The 26,473-nt window shown below is 38.4% G+C and overlaps 1 protein-coding gene across 4 annotated transcripts in view; it reads right to left on the bottom strand.

Moving 5' to 3' along the window:
• The window catches only part of ATP9B (ATPase phospholipid transporting 9B (putative)), a 302,332-nt gene that overhangs the window by 194,536 nt on the left and 81,323 nt on the right, over window positions 1–26,473 (bottom strand). For all 4 annotated transcript variants that reach the window (XM_048840068.2, XM_048840067.2, XM_048840070.2 and 1 more), the window contains one exon: window positions 10,359–10,410. In XM_048840068.2, the coding sequence (XP_048696025.1) occupies window positions 10,359–10,410 (52 nt within the window). The remainder of the gene's footprint in view (window positions 1–10,358; window positions 10,411–26,473) is intronic.

The following is a 26,473-nucleotide window of genomic DNA, read 5'->3' as shown; positions in this document are numbered from 1 at the left end:
CCACTGGGTCTCAGTAGATGCTATATGTGCTCCCCACACATGAAGATTGATACCCATTGTGATGACCATCCTCTCTGGACCTCCGGTAAGAGCTGAAAAGTCTTTGGTTCACTCACTCAGAAATGCTAGTACAAGCTCTGGGGCCAGGATCTTTATATGGTTCGTTGCTATCGCAGATTGGAAGAGGAACAGAAATTTTTGCAGGATCTTCATATGAAAGTGAGCCCACTAAAGCGTATTTGCAGATGAGTCCTGCTTGCCCAAGAGCTAACAACGATTTTAGCATAGAGAAGGGAAGTGTTGATACTTGACATTTCAGATACTTTTCTGCCATTTTTCAGAGACAAAGACCTGGACTTTGTCCAGAATCCTCCATAGATATTGGAGTCCTCGGTACAGGCTTTAGTTGGCTCTTCCCTTTTTTCACCAGAAAGCAATGCAATGGTGGTTGGTAGGTCTGAACGGTTTTGACCTGTGTTGGAGACAAATGCATCAGGGCACTCCCTCCAAAGTTTCCTTGCTGGTCCCTGGAAGTTGTGGGAATGGAAGTTCCATGCTTGAGAGAGGAAGGGCATTGAGAAACAACTTTCCCCAGTTCCAAACCATGAGTACCTGGCCTCGTATCAGTGAGGGAGCTTTCATGCAGCTTTCTCCATTGGCTCAGCACAGACCATGCCTACATGCTGACTGAGAGATGAGCTTCCCATTAGACTATTCACCAGTCTTACACACCAGCTGGGAGAGAAGCTTTGCCACAGTCTTCTCAACCAATTGGGACCTTGCCTGCATGCTTGCCTTCAGGAGACTGCTTGGTGAAGGGTCAAGAAATGGGGACAGATCTTGCTCTCCTGCTTCCCCTTGTTATCTGCCTGCCATTTCTGAGATAGTTTTGGGTAGGAATATGGTTTTGCCCTACAAAAATTTTCCTCAGAAACTCTAATGAAGATTCTTAATGAAGTTGGGGAATTTCAGTTAAAAAAACCCATAAATATCCTGTGAAAGGATCTGCTACAAAGGAAGAACTGGAGCATGTGATCTGTTCAGGTTTCAAGGCAAAAAAAATTAGGGGGCTCTTCCTGTGGAGCAGTCCCAAGTCTAGAGTCAAAACCAAATATCTGGTCTGTCTCCCGTTACTAGGGAGAAAAGAAACAACTTTAAAGACTGCCAGAAAAGAAGTGGACAAAGAAAACCATTCTCTGGACTTTCTTTCTTCATATTTTTTTTGGGCACTTAGGTATCCGAAATCAGATGAATTGTTTTAGTTCTGACCCACAGAGAGTTATAGCCATGCATAAAAATCACCAAAAGATAGTTTATGTTGCTAAGCTGAAACACAACCAGCTGTTAATTTGTTACACTTAAAATGTAACTTCTATTTTAACAACACTAAGGGAAGCTGGATTTCCTAGGATTTATTTGTACAAGGAGGATTGGGGGAGTGCACACGCCACTGTTACTCATCTCTACAAGGATACCCCATATATATGACAAAAATCAGAATAGCTAATAAATAAATCAGTTTGAATTATATTATTTATTTCTTAAACATAAGGGACACTATAGTGTTTTCCTTCAAAAAAATATATATAGTTAGGGTAAATAGAGAAAAGAAACAGATGAACAATTTTAGCCCCCAAAAGAAGATTTTTGTGAAGATATAAAAGATTCTACCAACTCATTGCCTTAACTATGGTGTTCTAACTACTACAAAGCTATAAAAAGTAAACTGTTTTATAGTACAGAAGATGAATTACATACAAAACATCAAAATACGTTAAAACTAAAATGTTTTAACGAAGTATTTAAAGTGCCAACAATAAATTAAACCATCATTCAAAACACGAACATGCAGGAAAACCAATTATAGATTTGTAAGTGTTTATTCCTTATTCAAAAAGCAATTACTGCCATATGTTTGAAGTTCAGATTTTTTTAAAAAGTGCAACACCAATATAACTGGTTTATCTGTTGCATGTTTACACAAAAATCTATCTCCAAATGACGTTAAAAATAACTTAATTTTCATTCTGTAATAGGAATTTTTAAAGTTTATTTTCCTCCAATAAAGAAATTCACTGGAGTATTTATTGAACTCACTTCTGCTTATACTATACTGAACACTTTTTAATTAGTAAACAACCTTATCGAAATGATCACCAGCACCTGCTCATACTTGACTACAGAAGTTACATGTGAATTTACTGCTTTACCATATTGCATTAAAAGACTGGTTTTGTCAAAATGGTATTGTGTGGGGGCTCAGAAAGCTAAGGAATACTGATGAGTGACATGGATGTTAATTGTTTTCCTTCTTGAAAAGTGTTCCCCACCAACATTTAGGAGAGGGGACAGTAGCCTAGTGACGGGAGCACAAGACAAGGAAGAAATGGTAACTTACTTTACAGTAACTGTGCTTCTTTTAGAGTAACAGCTGTTAGTCTGTATTCGCAAAAAGAAAAGGAGTACTTGTGGCACCTTAGAGACTAACCAATTTATCTGAGCATAAGCTTTCGTGAGCCACAGCTCACTTCATCGGATGCATACTGTGGAAAGCTTAGAAGATATTATATACACACAAAGCACGAAAAATACCTCCTCCCACCCCACTCTCCTGCTGGTAATAGCTTATCTAAAGTGACCACTCTCCTTACAATGTGTATGATAATCAAGGTGGGCCAAATGGCCACCCTGATTATCATACACATTGTAAGGAGAGTGGTCACTTTAGATAAGCTATTACCAGCAGGAGAGTGAGTTTGTGTGTGGGGGGGGTGAGAAAACCTGGATTTGTGGTGGAAACGGCCCACCTTGATTATCATACACATTGTAAGGAGAGTGATCACTTTAGATAAGCTATTACCAGCAGGAGAGTGGGGTGGGAGGAGGTATTTTTCATGCTTTGTGTGTATATAATATCTTCTAAACTTTCCACAGTATGCATCCGATGAAGTGAGCTGTGGCTCACGAAAGCTTATGCTCAGATAAATTGGTTAGTCTCTAAGGTGCCACAAGTACTCCTTTTCTTTGTGCTTCTTTTGAGATGTGTTGTCCCTGCACATTCCAATGACTATGCATATGTTCAGTGGTGAGCTGGAGCCGGTTCACACAGGTACGCTGGAACCGGTTGTTAAATTTAGAAACCAGGAGGGATAACCGGTTCTAAAAGGGCTTCTAAATTTAACAACCGGCCAAAAGTGGCGCCTTAGGAGCAGACGCTGTGTGTGCTCCGGGGCTGGAGCACCCACGGGGAAAATTTGGTGGGCGCAGAGCACCCACTGACAGCTCCCCGCCCAGCCCCAGCTCACCTCTGCTCCGCCTCCACCTCCTCCCCTGAACGCACCACCCCACTCTGCTTCTCCGCCCCCCCCCCCCCCCACACACACAGATTTCCCGTGAATCAGCTGTTCATGCAGGAAGCCTGGGAGGGCTGAAAAGCAAGCAGCAGTTTCGAGCTCAGGCCCAGGGAGGCAGAGGCGAGCTGGGGAGGGGACCGGTTCCCCTGCGCGCACCCCAGGTTACCTGCTGCGGCGCAGGTGGCCCTCCTCACACCCCCCCGCCCCAGCTCGCCTCCGCGGGCCTGAGCGTGAAGCCACTGCTTGCTTCTCAGCCCTCCCAGGCTTTTCCCCGTAGGTGCTCCAGCCCCAGAGCACCCAGGGATTCGGTGCCTAAGGCACCACTTTTGGTGTTATCGGTGGGGGGAGTGGCTGCTGCCCCTGCTCCCCCCAGCTACCATACCCCGCCTCTAGGAGCCAGAGGGACCTGCCGGATGCTTCCTGGGAGCCACCCCAGGTAAGCACTGCCAGGACTCCCCACCTTGCCCCCCAGCAGGTCCCTCTGGCTCTTAGGGGCGGGGTGGGAACCCACTACGGTGGCCCACGAGGACCTTCTGCCCGGTTCTGGGGGCAGTCGGGGACAGGGGTCTAGGGGTGGGGGGGCGGGCATCAAGGAACACGGGGGGTTGGATGGGGCAGGAGTCCTGAGGGGCAGGGGTGGGCCACAACCCCCTCGTGGGGTGAGGAGGGAACCGGTTGTTAAGATTTTGGCAGCTCATCATTGCGTATGCTCCCTGTGCAGTGGAGTTTGGATTCTTTTCTTCAGCAGTATTCAGAGGGGAACTGAGAGGTCACACGTTCCCTGAAAATGTCCTCATACCTCTGAGGTCATAAAGGGTAAGGGGACCACAACAGCTTCTCAGCTGCTTCACTGATAGAGAATTCAGGTCTTTTTAAGACTCTGTAGTAATGGGGATGGTGGGTGGGTCATGGAATATTTATGGACAACACATCTTGAAGAAACAAAATTACTGTAGAGTAAATAACTATTTCTTCTCTGAGTGTTTTTCCATATAAATTCCACTGATGATGACTTTCAAGCTATGATCTGGTCTTATGGAGCTGAGTGCAAAGAGTCTAACTAAATACTGACTTTATGATAACCCTGTCAAAATGACAATCAGACCATGATGCTTCTACAATGGAATAAAGCTGTATGAAGTTATATATTGAACTCCACATAACTGCCCTATGATGGGCACAAACCTCAAAGAAACTACCAAGACTGCCTGAGCCCTCATGGAGCAGGCTGTAACTCTTTCTGGAGGATCTACGCTTGGCTAATTCTTAACATAGTCTGATACAGTTAGTAATCCATTTAAGGAGTCTTTGGGTAGAAATTGGTTGATGCTTCATCTTTTTTCCATAAACTACAAATAATCTAGGATATACTCTGAATGGTCCAGTCCTGTCTAGATAGAATGATAGCAGCCTATGCACGTCTAATGCTTGTGGCTTAGCTTCCCCTTTATTACAGTGTGTCCGAAAAAGAAACAGAGAGGTGAATCACCTAATTAAGATAGAAAGCAGCAGCTATTCTGAGCAGAAACTTGGGATGAGTTCTCAACATTAACCTCTCCTTGTAGGATATACTATAAGATGGCCATGCCATAAAGATCTGAACTTCCCAGCCTTCTAGCAAATCTAATTGCAACCAAAAACACTGTTTTAATGGACCAGAAAAAAAAAGAGGGCTACTGGCTCAAAGAGGATCCATCAATCCCTTCAAAAAATGCGTAAATCCCAAGGTGGTGTAGACTGCTTATCAGGATATATCACCCCCATCAGACAATCTAGCTACTGGGGAATGAGAGAAAACAGAGTCCCTGAATTGGAGGGAGGTTAGCCAAATGGCTACTAAGTGGACTCATGTAGAGTCCAGATGTCTAATGGACTCATGTACAGTCCAGATGATAACAGACAAACCACAGCATGTCTGGGATCTGCAACTGATACATAAATTAGCCCAGATTGTAAACTGTTTCCACTTGGTACCACCGGTGGAACTTTCTGCTATTTATATGGATATTTTGGATGTATGATTAGCAACTTCTCTGTAACAATGACAATCATCCAGCATCCATGCTGTAGGACACAAGAAAGTCAGATGTAGATAATTCTGCTTTCTTCTGGAATATCTAGTCCAGCTGCAGAGGCAGCTGGACTAGTAGGTGAATTGAGAGGTTCTTCAGGTCCAAAAACCAGAACTTCCTTGGCCAGGCTAGAGCCAGCAGTATCATCTTAGGCTGAAACCTGTCTGAACTTTCTGATTACTCTTGTGATTATAGGAATTGAAAGATAAGTGTACATGAGACCGGGTGACAAGTGGATCAGGAACACATCTTCTAGAGACCATTGACTCTAACTCCCTCTGGAATCATAAGACCAGAAGGGACCTCCAGAGGTCATCTAGTCCAGTCCACTGCACTCATGAAGCAGAAGTTTACGCATTTCTTCTTTGACATTTCAAAGACATCTATGGACAGTTGTCCCCAACTGGAAAATATCTCTTCAATGATGACATCCTTCACTGATCATTTGCTTGCAAATTGTCTGCTGAGATGATCAGACAAAACATTCTGTAGGTATTGTAACTGGAGAGTAACTAGATTTATATTGTGACTGATACATCAGTTCCACAGCTTCATAGTTTCCAGAGAAAGGGGAATAGATCTCACTCCTTCATGTCTATATAAAACATGGCTATGGTATTGTCTGTCAAGATCTAGATTGATGATCTCTTGAGAATTGTTCTCAACTTGAGAATGTTTAAGTGTAGTAGTTGGGCCTCTTGATAAAACCAGAGGCCTTGAGTCTATAAATGGTCCACATGACCTCCCTAACTCATGCTCAAACCATACGTTACGAGAGTCATGTATGGTAACAGTAGAGAAAGGCACTCCTGTGCAAATGTTTTCTAGATCCTTCCACCAATATAAAGATGAACAGACTACATTCTTCTCTAGATGATATCTGCTTTACTGATATACTCAATGCATGCAATGAAGGCATGCATGGGAAGAAAAGCTAAAGGAAAAAGGAGTTCAGGAAATCTGACAGTTTCTCAAAGAAACATGTTAAAGGGACAACAGCCATCTACCCTTGAATGAAACACAGAAAGAATATAATGATAAAATAGCTCCATCAGGAGCAATTCAATTACCTGAAAATCAAAAGGGAATCCTACAAAAAGTGGAAATATGGAAAAATTGTAAGGAAGAAATAGAATAACGCAAGCATGTAAGGACAATATTAGAAAAGTTAAGATACAAACTGAGTTACATCTACCAATGGACATAAAAGGCAATAAGAAGAGGTTCCATAAATGTATTAGGAGCAAGAGAAAGACTAAATAAAGTGTAGATCCTCTATTTAGTGAGGAAGGAGAACCAATAATGGGTAACATCAAAAAGGCCAAGTGTTTAATGCCTATTTTGCTGTAGTCGTCACTTATGGTTAATGGTGACTAGACAATCAACACAATTAATATTAACAATAAGTGCAAAGAAACATAAGCCTGATTAGGGAAAGAACAAGTTAAAGAATATTTAAGTAAGTTTCAACTGGGCAGGGCCTGATGAAATTCATCCCAAGGTACTTAAGAAACTAGCTGACACAATCTCAGAACCATTAGCAATTATCTTCAAGAACTCACTGAGGATGGATGAGTCCCAGAGGACAGAAGAAAGGCAAACATAGTACCTATCTTTAAAAAGGGGAACAAAGAGAACCCACGGAATGACAGACCAGTAAGCCTAACTGTGATAACTGGAAAGATACTGGAACAAATTATTAAACCATCAATTTGTAAGCACAAGGAGAACAACAGGGTTATAAAGAATAGCCAGCATGGATTTCTCAAGAACTAATCAAGCCAAACCAACCTAATTTCCTTCTTTGACAGGATTACTGACCTAGTAACAGCAGACATGATACATCTTGATTTTAGTAAAGCTTTTGACACAGTCTGCCCGCCCACCCTCGGCCATTTTTATAAACAAACCAGGGAGCTGTCATTTAGGTGAAATTACTGTCAGGTAGATGCACAGCTGTCTGAAAGACCATACTCAGGATAGGCATCCATGGTTTGTGTCAAACCAGGAGGGCGTATATAGTGGAGCCCCGCAGGGGTCAGTCCTGGGTCCAATAATATTAAATATTGCCATTAATGACTTGGATAACAGAGTGGAGAGTATGCTTATAAAATCTGTAAATATGGAGCTGGGAGGGATTGGAAGCACTTTGCAGGATGGGTTTAGAATTCAAAATGACCTTGACAAATTGGAGAATTGGTCTGAAATCAACAGATAAAATTCAATGAAGACAAGTGTAAAGTATTTCTTTTAGGAAAGAAAATTCAAATGCACAGCTACAAAATGGGGAATAACTAGTGAGGCAATGGTACTTCTGTAAGGACTTTGGGGGTTATAGTAGATCACAAATTGAATAGGGGTCAACAATGTGATGCAGTTGTGAAAAAGACTAATATATCATTCTGGGAGTATTAAAAGGAATGTTGTATGTAATACATAGAAAGTAACTGTCCCAGTCTACTCAGCATGGGTGAGGCCTCAGCTGAAGTACTGCGTGAAATTCTGGGCACCACACTTTAAGAAAGATGAGGACAAACTGGAAGAACCCAGAGGAGAGCATCAAAAATGATAAAAGGCATTAGAAAACTTGACCTACGAGGAAAGGTTAAAAAAACTGAGCATGTTTAGTCTTGAGAAAAGGAGACTGATTGGGGACCTGATACCCATCTTCAAATATATTAAGGGCTGCTATAAAGAGGACAGTGTTCAATTGTTCTTCATGTCCAGTGAAGGTAAAACAAGAAATTACTTATTTAATCTGAAGCAAGAGAGATTTAGGTTAGATAATAGGAAAATCTTTCTAACTATAAGGATAGTTAAGCTCTGGAATAGACTTCCAAGACAGGCTGTGGAATCCCCATCAATGGAGGTTTTTAAGAACTAGTTGGACAAACACCTGTCAGGGATGGTTTAGGTGTAGTTGGTCCTGAGAGCTGGTACCTTTCAGCTTGAAGCCTCTTCTAACCCTACATTTCTATTATACTGTTTTTTGCCCTAGAGACCATGGGATCTGAGGAGAGATGCATAGATATCTCCATCAAAACCATTTTCAGGCATGACTCCCTAGCTTTTTGTGTTCTCTTTTAGAATGATTTATAAACTCAGCACTTCTCAGCAACATGCCTTTTCCTGGACACAAAAAACTATCTAGCATATCTGTCTTTAAGAGGCATTACTGCTTCACATAAGGGGTAATTCTTGAACTCAGGTGATTTCTGCTCCCTGTGGGAAAGATGCTCCCAAAATAAGAGAATAAAAAAAGTGGGCGGTAAGGGGGAAAAGGAAAGACTAATCTCATCTTTAATCACCATGCTAACAACTATCTACTAGCTAATGCTAGCTATTTACAAAAAATGATAAGGACTCACATTGAGCTCAGAGGTTTGGCCATTGAAGAGTTCCAACTTGAAGTTGGATTCCATAAGAAGGATCTGAAAAGTGATTAGGGTTGCCCCAACTTTTATTCCCTCTGTTACAGGCACAAGGACATGCATGGCACAGACTCATCCCCTAACAGACTCTGCTGGCTAAAAGAATCCAAACTTGAGTGCACAGGGTAGCAACAATTATCTATATATGGACAATCACTCTAAAGCAGTAGTTCTCAACCTGTGGCCCACTTGCAGCCCAATCAGCACAGAGCTGTTGCCCATGCGACATCCTCAGGGCCATAATACTTAGTATTGGATGCGGCCCACAATGGTAAACAGGTTATGAACCACTAAGAGAACATGGAACTCCTGAATTCTAATTCCAGCTCTCCCACTGACTTCCTGTACAGTTGCGTTGGACAAGTCACTTAGTCTCCTCCTTCTTAAAATGGGGATAAATACTACTTATTTATTTTACAGGTATGGTGCAGAACTACAGCTGGTTGGAAATTTAAAATTTTTCTACTGAAAACTGCTATTTTGTCGAAATCAAAACTTCTTGTGGCAATGTGTGAATTAAAAAAAAAAATCATTCCAGAAAAAGCATATTGATAAGATTGAAACATTCCACTCAACATTTTTGAAATGAAACATTTGGACCTTCTTTTAAAATTTTGTATACTATAAGAACATTTAAAAATTTTAAATGTTGAAACAGAAGCAACACATTTTGATTGAGTGAAAACAATTTTTTTCCAGAAATTCATTTAGCAGGAAGTTTAGAAATTCTCTTTTTATTCTGATTTGGAACTAAACCAATTTTGAAATCATGGAGTTGCCCACAAAGTAGAAATGCCAGTTCTCCCACAGCTCTAATAACAGCAGATTAATGTTAGCACAGTATAAGACATTCTATATAGTAAGTGCTAAGTAGTAGTATTAACTGTTCTAAGTAAGCTGTTCATAGCCTTCCTAAATCCTCATTTAGCCGTCAATTTTTAAAATTATATAAACCACTAGAATCACATATTACTGTCACATATTGAATAGAATGCAATGACATCAGTGAACTGGTAATGATTTAGTAAAAACAATGCAATTGTACTTATTTCCATTTTATTTGCAATATATACAGATAAAAGGTCATATAAAATATATACCTTATACATACTGTCATATTCTACCAGTTATTCATATCTTTAATCCAAATACACAAAATAGTTTCAGTCTGTCTTTGCTTCAATACCTGGGTTAAATATTTGAGTACTAGATATAAGAAATGTACGTATAATAAATCAACACATTCAGTCAAGGGAGCATATTTTAGATGTGTCATGCACTGTAGTTCATAATATGGATTCCTGATCTGCTCAAATTTGTTATGGTCCATAAATGTCACACAGCTCACAAAAGATGATGCTTATACACTGTATTATCAATGGTCTATCTGCTACCATAGACCTTTATAACCATTCTAAATCAAAACACCAAGCACAAACAAAAAATTCACTGCACCCACAAAGCGCCAACACAACCAATAAGATTAAAGTATCTAAACATACCAGTTTTCTCTGAAGTTCTGAGAAATACCATGTCAGATGGGATTCGTTGATTCTGGGGAAAAAGCATATTTATGTTTGTAAGAAAAAAAATCATTCCAATCAAATGTCCAGTAAGATCAGCAACTAAGGGTCACACTTGGATTGAAATGCAATTAAAATAGGATTTATCAAAGTACTTTACATTCAGCATTTGCAATTCAGAAATCAATATTTTAGAAAAATTATAGAATAAACAAACAGTTAAGCCTTTCAGATCCTCCTTATAAGTGGATCTCTTCAATGCCTGAAGAATTTTAATAAGGAGTATCTTCTTAACTGCCGTTTTCAGTCAGAAAAAATATAATTATGTAATGTTGAAGGACCAACTAAAATCTTCAAAAGAAAACAATTTTAGTGGGTCAAATCCTCACTCTTTACTTGTTTTGTATGGGGAGAGGATAGTAGATCCATGGTACAAGTTGAAATATCTATCTTGGTACTTATGTGGACCACATCACTAGAGTATGCCTTTTGAGTATTTCTGGATTTGTTTTCACAACTTTGGGAGGCAGGGCAGTACTATTATCCCATTTTAGAGATGAGGGAACTTCTGTCCCTGTCCCTGCCCCCGCCCTGCCCCCCCAAAAAAAGAAAGAGGAGATGCATTTCCTTTCCAGTATCAAAAGCCACATCTATCTCCTGCATACAGAAAGGCTGTCCCAAATATTCGTGGGTTTCAAAAACAAAAAAAAACAAAAAAAACCTGTCATTTTGTTTGACTGGACTGCAAAGGAATGATGACTTCTGGGAGTAGCAGGAAGAGAAAAAGAACACAGTATTGCATAATTCTGAGTTCCCTACTGCATAATTTAGGTCTGAAGTGACAACATACGCAGGACTCAATCCTAAAGCAGCACAAATAAAAAATATTTTCCTTTCTGTTCACAGGCCACCTTTAGCTACTATGGGGACTTCTATGCCTCATGGACTCATTGATTTTCAGGTCAGAAGGGCCACATCATGATCATCTAGTCTGAACTCCTGCACATTCCAGGCCACAGAACCTCACCTACCCACGCCTGTAATAGACTCCTAGCCTCTGGCTGAGTTGCTGAAGTTCTCAAATCATAGTTTGAGTTTTAATCAAATGCAGATATATATAGATATAGATATATATCAATAGTTTCAATTCATATGCCATTGGCAAACTACACAGTACATTCTTTAGTACATTTTGTATTTTTCCATACACTCCCTCTGAAAAAACAACACCACTCACACTCAGTCTTAAAGATCAGAGGAGTAATCGTGTTAGTCTGGATCTGTAAAAGCGGCAAAGAGTCCTGTGGCACCTTACAGACTAACAGACGTATTGGAGCATAAGCTTTCATGGGTGAATACCCACTTCGTCGGATGCATGTAGTGGAAATTTCCAGGGGCAGGTAGTAATTCTCACATAGCTTTCCCCTGGGAAAGCTGAAAGCTGGGGAGAAAGAACACAAGTAACATGCTAATTACATTTCCTGATGCAATTCTGGAAGATGCATACATGCCATGATGATGGGCCTGAATAGAATTTTGCTGTTTTTTAACCTCTGAGTAAACTGAGGGCTCATATAAGGTGATGGACTAAATGTACTGTCTTGAGCACGCATAGCTCATGAAGACACTATTTTTTCAAGCTGTTTTTCCAAACAGCTTTCACAGATAATGATTCATTGACTATAAGGCCAGAAGAGTCCACTGTGATCATCTAGTCTGACCTGTATAACACAAGCCATAGGACTTCCCTGAATTAATTCCTGTTTGAACTAGAGCATTTATTTTAGGGAAAATATCCAAACGTGATTTAATAAATGCCAGTAATGATGAATCCACCACAATCCTTGATAAGTTTTTTCCAGTGTGGACTGATTTAAATCAAAGCAAATTAAATCATTGACTTTAAATCAGCAAGCCAGAAACCTTGATTTAAATAATTGATTTTAATGTTTTGCATTTGTACTTTTTAGTTATTTTTGTAAGGAAAAACTAAGTTTCGTTGTTGGTAACAATTACAATACATTGATTTTCAGCTAAATATTGCCTTTACACTAAATGTGGTGCTTTTTACTAATCAGGAGTATACATTACATCTATACACAATTAAGCAATTATATAGCTTAACTTACACTTATTCAGATTTTTAATATTTACATTTTTATTATGTTAGAAAATGGTGAATGATGCATTTCTTATTTACTTAATGATTAAGCTTTTTACTTGTGATTTGTATCAAGCTCTATTTGGATGGAAATTCAAATCAATTAAAAATGCATTAGAACAGCATTTTAATTTTTTGTATTAAATAAAAGTATCTTAAATGTGCTGGATACATAAGAAAAAACTATCAAAACTTGTTCTGCCTTTAAACCTAACTGATTTATTAAATTAAGGAAGTATCTACAGTTAGAGAACTGAACTGACTGTTTCTGGTCCCAGTGTCTCAAGGTTTTAGAACTAATAGATCTCATCCTCAAAACTATTTTTTATTCATGCACTGGAAGAGAGAAAACAAGCTTTCCTGCTTTTTCCCAAATCCCAACTGGTCTCTTAATTTTGAATGAACCAGTCATTAAACTGAACTAGCCGAATGAACTGAAATGAGGAAAGTACTCTTTGCACTTGCAAGAGGTTACTGTTATCAAAAGCTGATTTGGCACTTAAACCAACTCTAGATCCAGCTGCTTAGCCAGTGGCTTCCTCCAATTCAGTGGTTTGACTTTCTCTAAAAACTGGCAGCAAATATCAACTGCTTAATATTTCTGTATTCAATTTAAATTACTTTAATACATTACAATAAATTTAGGCCTTACAGTATGTTGTCAATTTGAAATTTAATTTTAAACAGCTTTATTTATTTAAAAAGTAAACCAGTACTTAATTTAAATAGAAACATTGAATAAAATACTTCTATTTAAATAAAAAAAAATCTACTTTTTAATTTTTTTTAAAATCAACTTTTTTTTTTTATCAAACCTGGAGTTGTTCCAATGGTTAATTACCCTCACTATTAAACATCTGCATCTCATTTCCAGTCGGAATTTGTCTAGCTTCAACTTTCATCTCTGCAATTCAAACTTCAATCATGATCATTTGCAAAATTAATGAAGTATCAAAAACTGTTCTGGCTCTATTTTGTGCATAAACTTCCAACTGTGCCAAATTACATAGCGGGTTTGTGCTGTGTACAAATAGCAATGAACTCAGGACGAATTTCATTTTCAGATTTTTCCCCAATCCAGTATCTGAAGTTAGGCTGCTAAAAGATGGAAGGCTAGTTTACCAACCTAGTGTACAGTCTTCAGATTGTAAGCTCTTCTGGGCACTGCTTGTCTCTCATTATGCATTTATACAGTGTCTATCACAACTAGGCCCTGATCTTGTTTGGGGCTTTCAGGGGTTGTTATAATACAATTATTATTAACTCTAACAGGGCATAACTTTACGAATAAAAGTTTTACATGAAATTAAATACATTTAGAACATGACACTTCTGAAACCTTTTATTCCAAGCATCACTATAAGGGCACGTCTACACAACAAAGAAAAAACCTGCGGCTGAGCCATGCCAGTTGACTTGGGCTCTTAGGGCTCAGGCTGCAGGGCTGTTTCATTGCTATGTAGACTTCCGGGTTTCTGGAGCCCGAGCTTTAGGACCCTCCTACCACAAAGACAGCTAGAGCCTGGGTTCCAGGTTGAGCCCGGAAATCTACACAGCAATGAAACAGCGCTGTAGCCTGAGCCCCATAAGCCTGAATCGGCTGGCATGGGCCATCCGCAGGTTATTCTTCGTTGTGTTGTGTCTGTTTACTGATGACTTCCTCTAAACACCTTTCACCAAGCCTTATACAATCATCAAGAAAGACTACAAGTTCATTTTCACAGGCAAGACACAGACCCCATTCTCCATATTCAGGGTTAAAACATTTATGACCCAAAAGACTCACCACCTAATAGTTCCAAGTCGAACAGGATTATTTCTATATTAAAAAAAATTCTCAGGCACCTATTCCTTTAGTTACTATGCTTAGAAGCAACCAAATTTGACAAAAATGGTCACACTTTTAACCACTCCTACTTGCCAGCAATAAAACAGATTAAGTCATCCAACAGTTAGAAAGCTAGACAACTAAACAGCATCTGCAGGATCCGAGGTTTGTACTCAGAGTGCCAAGGATCCTCCTTTGATACTGTGTCACACTACCCAAAAATTCAATTCACAGAGCAAAAGAAGCTACTCTTTCATTTCATTCTGCATTACAAGTGAGACATTAATCATCATATCAAGAATGGGAAAATTTTGAACTTCTCAAATGGCCTCCCCGTAGCAGTATTCAGTTACAATACTATTATTTGAAAAGCACAGTCAACACACATATGTAAACTGCCAGATTTTATACAATTATATGGGATTCTTTTTGGTTTGAGTTTTGAAGACTGACAGGAAGGGTTTTAAAATCTTCAAGAAACCTTTGGAAAACTTACAGCCCATCTGCCCCCACATATTCCCATAAAAAATAACTGGAAAGGGACAAACGATCACAGCCATTTGTTCTGCTTGAAGGAGAAGTCCAGTAGGTAAGGGAAGCTAGAGCCTATTAGGGTAGGCTATGGGAACAGCAGCAGTGGTGTTTGCTACTATCTTAGGCACTCATGAAAGTACAGTGAGAATAGTCTGAAAATTGCCTAAGTTTGGAGACACTGATAATTGATATTTATATGTTTTAGAAGTAACCTAAAATCCCCATCACTAGCAAAATTCTCTGATATATAAAAACTACATTTTCATGAATCAAAATACCACAACACTACAGTCCCCATACACCCTGTTTCCTTAGAAATTCATCAAGTGAAAATGTTTTAATTTACTCGCCTACTTAAACAGCAGTGGTCTGGTTCTTCGGGAAGAGGCTGCTCATCTATCTTTACAACTGGTGGAAAAGGTTTGCAATGGTGGCTATGTACTAAAGAAGGAGAGGAATCTAAAGAAATAAATTACAATAATGAAATAAATGATGGAATTTATGACCTATTGTTAACTTTCAAGAACTAGGACCAACTCAACTAGGAACAGCCTATGTTCAAATTGGAAAGACACTGTGGTAAAAATTAACTTTACTAATGTACTGTATCTACACTACTTGTACTCATACCATGTGAAAAACTAAAAGACATAAGACAACTTCAAAATTAAATAAATATTCCCTTAAATGACAACAACAATTAAATTGCTATCTTGTCTTCCTATCGATTAGCAATATATTTTTACAACTTCTCTGCCAACTCTGACATAAATACATTGAACACATCTCAGGTTACTGGCCTCATGCCTAAAAACTTCGTTTCTTGTTAAGAAGCTAAAAACTTAACCAACAGACAATACCTCGGCAAAAAAACCCTGATCTATCATCTTTAGAATTAAATAGAAATCCCAAATAACACCATATGTTCAGCTATATCCTTTCTACAAATGGCTATCAGCTTTTATGAAGAAAGAAAGTCTCATTATAAAGCAAAACTATATTTATTAGTAGTACATGAAAAGTCTACCTGGTACCTACTAGCCCTGGTGAAGCACAAAACCAGTCATGTACTGTCTTTAATATTATCAATATCAATGTCAACTTCTCATTTTAACAAAAAATAAATGCAAGTTAATACATATGTCTTATTTTCGTTTTATGTTCATTCTCTTCCTGGTTTCACTGAACTTATTACCTTTTTATTCCTATAATTAATCATGAATTCTCTTTTTTATATATAACTGAAATAACTTACTTGACTAGGACAAGCAGAAGATTTCCCTGGTGAGTGGGCTAAGTTGGGCTCGCCAGAGAATGACTGACTTCCTTCTTTGGAAAAAAGGGAGGAATAAAGGAATAAATCAGCAAAAGCACTATTAGGAGAGGGAAAGAGGAGGCAGAGACCAGAGTGGCAGGGGTCATTGCTCTTTAACTGAAGGGAACAGAGTGGCATAGGCACCATTTCTTCTTTAAGAGAAGAGGGATAAGGTTGTAGCAGAGACGCTACAGAAATATTATGAGAAATGTTCTCCATTTTCCTCCCATCAAAATAAGTTATTTTCAGTGAACAATTCAAATTTTGAAAAGTTTTGAACAGCTCTAGCTTTTTGGTATTCAAGACACAGTTGAGGCTAATGAGAAGAAGATGTATCTCCTCCTTTTTCCTGCTCTTATGGAGAAGTGAGGCAGTAAGATTAAAGGAGAAGACTTGAGCTCTTTGCTCTTCATCTCAGCAACCCAACAGAAAGCAGCTGTTCCACTCCCCACCACTGATTTCAATAACAATGGAAAGACACATTTACTGTTCTGCTAAGGTGATCAACAATGAAATCAATATTGTTGCCATCATCATTACTAGGCTTCAGAATTAACACTACATTGAGACAAATGGAGCAGTATGCACCTCATCCACTTTTCCACGTTGTTACAGACTCAGGAATAGATCGCCATAGCATCCAAATCACATCTGGAATGTTTTCTCCAAATCAAGATTAGAAAACTCATTTCTTTAAAAAAGACAAATTGACGGACAATACTTTGGCAAATTTTGTGATAATTCCATTGCCATCGACTGTTGAACGCACAAGGACCAATTAACAGCTAACGGAGATGTCAGAGGGCCATAGACTAGTTACAGGGAGAGGTTAAAAGGAAGCAGACTAATTCTCTGTATACATCATTGTACAGTCCAAAAATTTAAGAACAAATATTGGTGAAAATAAAATCTCAGATTACAAAACAAATCTAACCACTTCATCACCAGTGCTGATACTGGATAGCACAGATACCCTTGAAAAGACCCTGCTTAGACTATTGTTATATGAAGCCTTAATACTTACTGCAGTATAATGGAATGCTAAACTATATTATACTGTTCAGCCACTCGGCTGTGCTGTTCGTAACAGACCTTATTTTAAAGCCTCAGCCATACCTGCCAGTTCATTACAGGATCTTTACGGAAGACACATCTCTGGTGTCTCTCTCTGAGAAGGAAGCTCTATAGTCAGTCTATATCTGGTACAGAAGCCTGACCTTCTAGTAGCCGGCCTGTGGCCTACCATGTACAAGCTGCACATGACAGTGTCAGAAGTAAACTAGTGCCAGAGGAGAACCAAAAAGGAAGGAACAAAGCAACAAAGGTGGTAGGGCCTCATCAATATGCCACTCTTCAATGCTCTAGAGAACTTCAGTTTTGACAAACCTTCAGAATAGACTGGAAGCACTAGTTAGAAATATTTTGCATCACAGTCAAATTCCACATGGAAAGCGGAGATGCTTCAGGTATGCTCTTTAATTTATACTATGGGGAAGCAGGCAGGGCATATCTTTAAATGTTTTTTACCTTTACTGAAGACAGTTATAAATGATCACTGTCAAAGAGTTCTGGCTATGTTTGATGCACAGTTTATACCTCAGAAAAATGGGGTTTACCTAAGAGCATGTTTTCACCAGAGAATTCAAGGACCAGGGGAAAATGTTGAATGTTCTATAAAAGCTCTGTATACATTGACCAAAAACTGTTTTTGGACTGCAAAACATGAAAATACCAGAGACAGGCTGGTTCTTTGGTTAACAGATAAATTATATTGGGGCTGGCTGTCCCAAGTACCTAAAGGGCACTAAGGAAGCGACAAGAGACTACTTTGCAGTATGTGGACTATTAAGTGAGTCAAATGGACTCATGATTAAAGACGACTGCATCATAATATCAAAAAGAGAGAGAACAAATGCTAAATCTCATCCATGAAGGACATCAAGGACTAACTAAATACTCTAAACAGTCCAACCAGTGAGTGTGGTTGCCAGGCATCAACAAGGACAAAGAATAAAGTATCTGCAGGAGAACGCTGCAGAAGAAACAGAAACACCACCACCTCTACCAGGCAGACCTTGGAAGAGACGAGATACAGATTTAGGCAAATTCAGAGGACATCATTACATGGTCAAAGTGGACTATTTTTACAGGTATATCGGAATAATGTACTTGTAAGAGGTAACGTGTCAGTATTATTGAGAAACTTAAGTGCACTTTTGCTTATTTCGATACTCCAGAACAACAAGTAATGGACAGTGGATCACAATTCACTTCAGCAGAATTTAAGTCATTCCAAACGAAATAGGATTTTGATCATACAAACTAGCACGTTCCTCAAGCAAATGAAGAGGCTAAGAGAGCTGGATACACAGTCAAGAAAATCCTACAGCAGGAAGATCTATTTCTGGATCTTTTGAGCCACAGATCAACACTGATAAAAACTACTAGATATAGTCCAGGACAACTCCTGATGGGAAGACAATTCAGATTCTTTTCCGAAGTCAGAACTGTCGTTCTATCTCTAAAATGGTCAGACATCAAGAGACTAGCCAAATCAGATAAAAAGGCAAACAAGAGCTTACAGATACTTTTATAACAGACATCAGAGAACTGTTAGGTCTAGAACCTGGTGACCATGTTTTCATCAAACTGGATGGAGAAAAAGATGGACAACTCCAGCTGTTGTAAAGAAAAAGAATTCAGCACCCAGATCATATGTGATCAAGGCCAACAGTGGAGAGTTCAACAGAAACCTTCAACATCTACAGTTTGTTCCTCAGAAAGAACAATCAACAGAGCAAACTCTACAGATGGTGGATGCAAAACAAGATGATGGTGACTCATGGATTCCAAACTGACCACAGCCAGTCATTGCAACTAATGGACAGCCAGATGACCAAGTTGTTACACGTTCAGGTCATGTAATTTTCAGAAAACGAGTACAATTCAGAGACACCTACCAGATTGATATGTACTGAATTTCAAAGATAACATGAAAGTATACATTTTGTAAATGGTAGAAATATAGAACTAAAAGGAGTAGATGTAATGGAATGCTAAACTGTATCATGTGGTTCAGCTATCAGGTGGTGCTCTGTGTAACATACCCTCATTTAAGCTAACCTCAGCCGTACCTGGTAGTTCACTAAAGGATCTTTTGGAAGACACCTCTGGTGTATTTCTCTGAGAAGGAAACTCCGTAAGCCAGTCTATATCTGGCACAGGAGCCTGACCTGCTAGCAGCAGCCCTGCACAGTACCATGTACAAGGTGTACATGACAAACAGGAAAGAAGCAGCAGCATGCGCTGATTAGGGCAGAATACTTTCATTTCTTTTAGTACAGTGTTTCCCAAACTTTTAACAGCTAAGCTCCCACTTCAAGAAACTTAAATGAGTCACACTTTCTGAATGTTGCCATGTGGTGTTATCTACCCATCTTATTTTATAAATGATTCACACTACCACCCAGTGGATAGTGCTCCAAGTTTTCTCCGTAACCACAAACGTGACAAATTTAATTGTTTATTTTATTTTAGATGAGAACCAAAACTCACAGAAACCATCAACAAGTCTGTTTATGTCTCCTCCCATCCCTAACTCAGGTGGGCATACCCTACATTTTGAGAAACGCCACTTTAAAGGATGGGGTAGTGAAGTTATTCAAACTCAATTTATACCAAGATCCCTCACTCACATCCTTTAAAAAGCCCCTGAAAACTTGCCTATAATGACCAAACACCAGCCTCTGCTATATACATACCACCTGCTCATTTTGAACTGTACTATCCATTTGACAGACCCCTTGGGTTGTGGCTTCTGTTCAATTTGACACATTCACTTTACTATAAAGCATTATGGACTAAATGCTTTATTAAGATTAAATAATAAAGTAGGTCTTGACATAAACAAAATAGTTAAGATTCTTCCAACACGGAGTGGGAAGCACATATCCTCAGGAAAAAACACGTTTTAAACACTCTCAAACAGCCTTTTTTTTTTTTTTTTTTTAAATATAAACCAGGAGTATTTTCTCCTACAAAAAAGGTCATTTTCCACACCCCTCAAGCCTCCCCACCCCATTACAATATTAATTATATTAGCAACTTTTCAGTTGTTGAAACATTAACAAAAGTATTACTCAGGACCCAAACTGTTTTCACCATAAAGCAGTCAGTAGATTTGCTTTGAAATTAATCAGGCCTGTAAAACCAAGGCTGTTCAAAGTTTAAATGTAGGAAAGTTTTTCACTTAAGTTGTTAGTGTTTGTGGTGCAGCCACTAGTTAACATATGGATCTTTTTCTCAAATGACTCATTAATTTCACGACAGAAATGCTCTTAATGCATCTTCCAGTCAAATATAATGTTAACTTGACTTTTTGCCATTAGAGCAAGCAATTGAACACTTCACTCCTGACTGGTTCTTTGGCTTAAGAGTCATACTTTGAAACTGAGAACTGCTTACTTCAACAAAATACAGGTAAAACATATAATTTCAAGTGGTCTTAAGGCCAATGTAAAAATAACCAGGATTTAGTTGTAATAAATAGAAACCCAGAGTGCATCTACTGGTATTATTTTTGATATCTAATCTCTAAAATAAAATAAATTCAACAACCTAAAGCATTGCACAATAAGACAATCTGATTCCTAAGAATTCTTTTTTAAGTACTTGCATCCATGGTTAGGTCGGACAAAAAAGGAGAATTATAGTTGCAGCACCATTTGAAATGATTATGCCACATGACTTATGACTGAGGTATTTTGGCTAAATCTTTATTCCACCGCAATTAAAATCTACCTACCATTTTCCTAAATCACTAGAAATGGAAACACTGGCCACCCAAATTAAAATCTGATCATGTAAAGGTGCTGAGCTCCTCCTTTAAGGTGAAGTCAGTGGAAGATGAGGAAGCTCTGCATCTCATAGCATTGAGCTCTCAAGCAAGGAAATTAAGGTAGTTCCAACCCTCCTGAGTTCTTAGAACATTATGGTAGGACATAATCCATAGACTGTACTGTTAGTAATAGGGTGATCAGATGTCCCGATTTTATAGGGACAATCCCGATTTTGGGTTTTTTTTCTTATAAAGGCTCCTATTGCCCCCCTGTCCCGATTTATCACATTTTCTGTCTGGTCACCCTAGTTAGTAATGGAGGATTACTTATGTAGTAACTATGTCCTGGAGTAGATTGTTGTTAGAGTCCCACTCCTGGAGCACATATATGCTCTTAGCATATGAAGGTGGAAACTGCTGAAAAGCAGTAGTTATTTGAGCCTTGTGTATGCTTCCTTTCAGAAGTAAAAGTTCAGACCCGAGATGATATAAACAGCACAAATTCTAATCCAATTTTAGTTTCTCTCAGTTCATTAAAACTGCATATAAAAGATTCTGAAGTGAGAAAGGAGGGTGAGGAATGTGAACTTAGTAGAGTAGAACCTCAGAGTTAACGAACACCAGAGTTACAAATTGACCAGTCAACCACACACCTCATTTGGAACCAGAAATATGCAATCAGGCAGCAGCAAAATACAGTACAGTACCTTGTTAAAGGTAAACTATTAAAAAAGGGGAAGTTTGGGTTTTGTTTATTTTTAATTTGACCAGGTAAGGAAACTTTCTGTGATTGTTTCATTTAAATTAAGATGGTTAAAAGCAGCATTTTTCTTCTGCATAGTAATGTTTCAAAGCTGTATTAAGTCAATATTCAGTTGTAAACTTTTGAAAGAACCACCACAACATTTTGTTCAGAGTAACGAACATTTCAGAGTTATGAACAACCTCCATTCCCGAGGTGTTCGTAACTCTTAGGTTCTACTGTAAGACATCTTGTGATATGCTGTTGGTAAGCTCCTTACACTTTCTTTGGAGTACTGTCAGTATAAATTTCCACACAAAACTGAGTTCAGTGACATACCATATTTCTAATATACAATAAAGTCCTACAAAATGTAATAGGAATTGAATCAATAGGGTTCTACACAAGTCACCCTAAAAGCCTATGTAGTTTAATAGGGAATTATATATTTTCTACAGGTTTTGTGACGATCACAGAAGAGATGTAAATTTGCTATTAAATTCAATAGAACTTGATTACTGTGTGTATCTAGTCCTCTAAGTCATGAAGATAACCTTGAGAACAGAATTTAAATAGAGGCAGAACTGTGTCCCTAAGCGCTGGCTTAAACACAAAACTTGCACCAATTGAACTAAAATGTATTACTTAAATCTAGGCCAACCCTCTATGTGGAAACCCTTAAACCAATCAGTTTACTACTGGCTTTCAGAGATTTAGAACAATCATTAGGAGCTATGGAAGCTTCTGGGTGCTGACAACTTTCAACAATCTGGCCACAGCATTTAGATGTCTACATCTGGCTGACCTCTTCTGAAGAGTCTAGTGCCCCAGAGGCTACTTTACTAATTATTTATGGTCATATTTAAATTAAAAACCTTAATTTTTAATGAAGCTGCCACAGACTTTTCTGTCTGCTGCACCAGTGTTGAAGAATCCAGGAACCTTGCTGCAGAGTTTCAATCCAGTTTATTGTGAGGTGCATGGAACCTTGATCTGAATTTTCAGAAATTTCTCCTTTGGTATATGCAATATGCAGTTACAGCCTGAGTTCAGGAAACTCCATCTGAATTCATAATCTAAGTCAAAGCAAACATGGACTTCTTATGATTGATTTTTAGCTTTTTAGGGGAGACTTGTTACACAGCATCTGAAGGGCTATCTAGATACTTCTGAAGAATGAGCTCTGAGAAAGCCAGTTGTCCAGACAGGGGTACATATGGCTGCCTTGCTATTTTAAGTGCGCTACTACCATTGCCAGAAATTTAGTTGAAACTTGTGCTGAAAGACACAAAAAAGAAAGTACTCAGAATGGTCATTGCCTACACAGAACCTCATGTATTTTCAATTCCAATAGACTGGTCCAACAAAAATGTGCAAATAAGTACATTTTAAATGGAGAGCTGCAACCTAATCTTGTAGACTTAGGGAAAGAATTATTTTTGTTTGAGCATGGGGAAGGAACAGGAAGGAAATTTAATCCCTTCCCTACCTACTAATGAGTGGCTTCCGCTGTTCAGTTAGAGGAAGGAATTCACTTCCACCTTTAGCACGTTCTTATGAATGAGATCCTTAAAAAAGGGAGGGGAGAAGGACAGAGCAAGTTGGAGTGAAATTGAACAGGGTACCCTTTCTGAAGGGCTTCTTGGATTCCTTTGTCAGTAATAATTCTAGTCCATGCAGTAAGAAAGGAGGAAGAATAATCCCCAAAAGGGAGTTTAGGAAAAATGTATACATACATAAAGTTTAAGGTAGGGCTCTCTGCCAAACTGCCATTTGCTAGATGACATGTCAGATGAAGTGGCAACAAATGTGAGTTTTGACTTTTGATGCCTCCTTCTGTGTCTGGTAGAGAATGACTTGATACTGACCCTATGGTGCTGGGAGAAAACCAGCCTCTGCTATCTGCAAAGTCAGATTTCCAACATGAGCTTGTCTGAGAAAGACCCAAGGTACCGAGATTCCTCTGACCGGAAAGCCTTAAGTTGATTTTCTTACGATAAAGACTGCACGAATCCAAGAGGCCTAGGGCAGTGGCTCTCAACCTTTCCAGACTACTGTACTCCTTTCAGGAGTCTCATTTGTCTTGTGGATCCCCATGTTTCACCTCACTTAAAAACTACTTGCTTACAAGATCAGTCATAACACAAAAGCGTCACAGCACACTATTGCTGAAAAATTGCTGACACTAATTTTACCATATAATTATAAAATAAATCAATTGGAATATAAATATTATACTTACATTTCAGTGTATAGTATATAGAGCAATATCAACAAGTCATTATCTATATGAAATTTTAGTTTGTACAGACTTCACTAGTGCTTTTTATGTAGCCAGCTGTAAAACTAGGCAAATATCTAGATGAGCTGATGTACCCCCTGGAAGACCTCTGTGTACCTGTGGTTGAGAATCACTGGCCTAGGGCACATGGACCTCTCAGTCATTATATATGCCCATACTTCATATGTATTTTCTCATTACAGGAAGTACAGAAATTGAACTTGGGGTCCATCATCATAGACCAGTTCCCTAATGAACTGGAATGAGCAACTGGGCAAAAACAAACATTTCTTTTTAAAAAAAATCAATAATAATTACAACATGAGACAAAAAACTAATTTAGACAAAGAAAGAAATGACCAAGTGAAAGAGGAAGAGGAGACTGAGGATTCCCAGTCTCTCTCAGCACTGGAGTCAAAGATATGGAATAGATTTGGTGCACGGCTCTTTAAGCAACTCTCATATTCAAATGTTCAACTACATAAAAGAACACATGAATGTTTCTACTGCTTTCTAGAAGGTGCACACACTTCTAGCACAAGTAAAGATCTGTGCTGACAATTTTTTTTTAAAACCTCTGAAAACAAAACTTACAAGACATATTCGGGAAATATACAAGAATTTCAATTTGCCAGTGAAAGACACAGAACAAACAAAATCAAATGAATGAAAAAAAGATAGATTAATAAGGCCAAAAGGGAACCACCAAGATCATCTGTTCTGAACTCCTATATAACATAGTCCATAAACATTTACTCAATAATTCCTTCAGTGAAAGAAAATCAAACTACTTATAAATATAAATGCATATGTTTATATTTAATTAGGACTATAATTAAATTCAAACAAAAAACAAAATTGCTTGAAGATTCTGAAATAAAACTAAACTGGTCTAAAATATTTGTAAGTAGTTAGTATTTCATAAGTAACTATTCCAATATACTAGTGCTGTCGACTGATCGCAGTTAACTCACATTATTACTCAAAAAAAGAATCACAATTAAAAAAATTAATGCAGATTAATCGCAGTTTTAATTGCGCTGTTAATAAAATACCAATTGAAATTTATTAAATATTTTGGATGTTTTTCTACATTTGCATATATACTGTATTCTGTGTTGTAATTGAAAACAGTGTGTATTATTTTTTATTACAAATATCTGCTCTGTAAAAATGATAAAACAAATCGCATTTTTCAATTCACCTCATACAAGTAATCTAGTGCAATTTCTTTATCGATAAAGTGCAATTTACAAATGTGGATTTTTTTTGTTACGTAACTGCACTCAAAAACAAAACAATATAAAACTTCAGAGCCTACAAGTCCACCCAGTCCTACTTCTTATTCAGCCAATTGCTAAGACAAACAAGTTTGTTTACATTTACAGGAGATAAGGCTGCCCACTTCTTATTTACAATGTCACCAGAAAGTGAGAACAGGCATTTTTGCATGGCACTTTTGTAGCTGGCATTGTAAGGTATTTACATGCTAGATATGCTAAACATTCATATGCCCCTTCATGCTTTGGCCACCATTCCAGAGGAGATGCTTCCATGCTGATGACGCTCGTTAAAAAAAAAAAAGCGTTAATTAAATTTGTGACTGAACTTCTTAGGGGAGAATTGTATGTCCCCTTATCTATTTTACCCACATTCTGCCATATATTTCATGTTATAGCAGTCTCGGATGATCACCCAGCACATGTTGTTCATTTTCAGAACGCACTCACTGCAGATTTTATAAAACGCAAAGAAGACACCAAAGTAAGATTGCTAAAAATAGCCACAGCACTCGACCTAAGGTTTAAGAACTGAAGTGCCTTCCAAATCTGAGAGGGACGAGGTGTGGAGCACGCCTTCAGAAGACTTAAAAGAGCAACACTCTGATGAGGAAACTACAGAACCCGAACCACCAAAAAAGAAAATCAACCTTCTGCTGGTGGCATCTGACTCAGATAATGAAAATGAAAACACGTCAGTCCGCACTACTTTGGATGGTTATCGAGCAGAACCCATCACCAGCATGGACGGACGCATGTCCCCGGGAATGGTGGTTGAAGCATGAAACGACGTATGAATCTTTAGCGCATCTGGCACAAAAATATCTTGCAACATCGGCTACAACAGTGCCATGAGAACACCTGTTCTCACTTTCAGGTGACATTGTAAACAAGATTATCTCCTGCATATGTAAACAAACTTGTTTGAGTGATTGGCTGAACAAGAAATAGGACTGAGTGAACTTGCAGACTCCAAAATTTTACACTGTTTTATTTTTGAATGCAGCTTTTCTTCGTACATAATTATACATTTGTAAGTTCAACTTTCATGATAAAGAGATTGCACTACAGTACTTATATTAAGTGAATTTAAAAATACTATTTCTTTTGTTTTTT

Source organism: Caretta caretta, chromosome 2 (assembly GCF_965140235.1).
Source record: "Caretta caretta isolate rCarCar2 chromosome 2, rCarCar1.hap1, whole genome shotgun sequence".
NCBI lineage: Eukaryota > Metazoa > Chordata > Testudines > Cheloniidae > Caretta > Caretta caretta.
The sequence above is the reverse complement of the archived record's forward strand: the minus strand, read 5'-3'. Positions and strand labels throughout refer to the sequence as shown.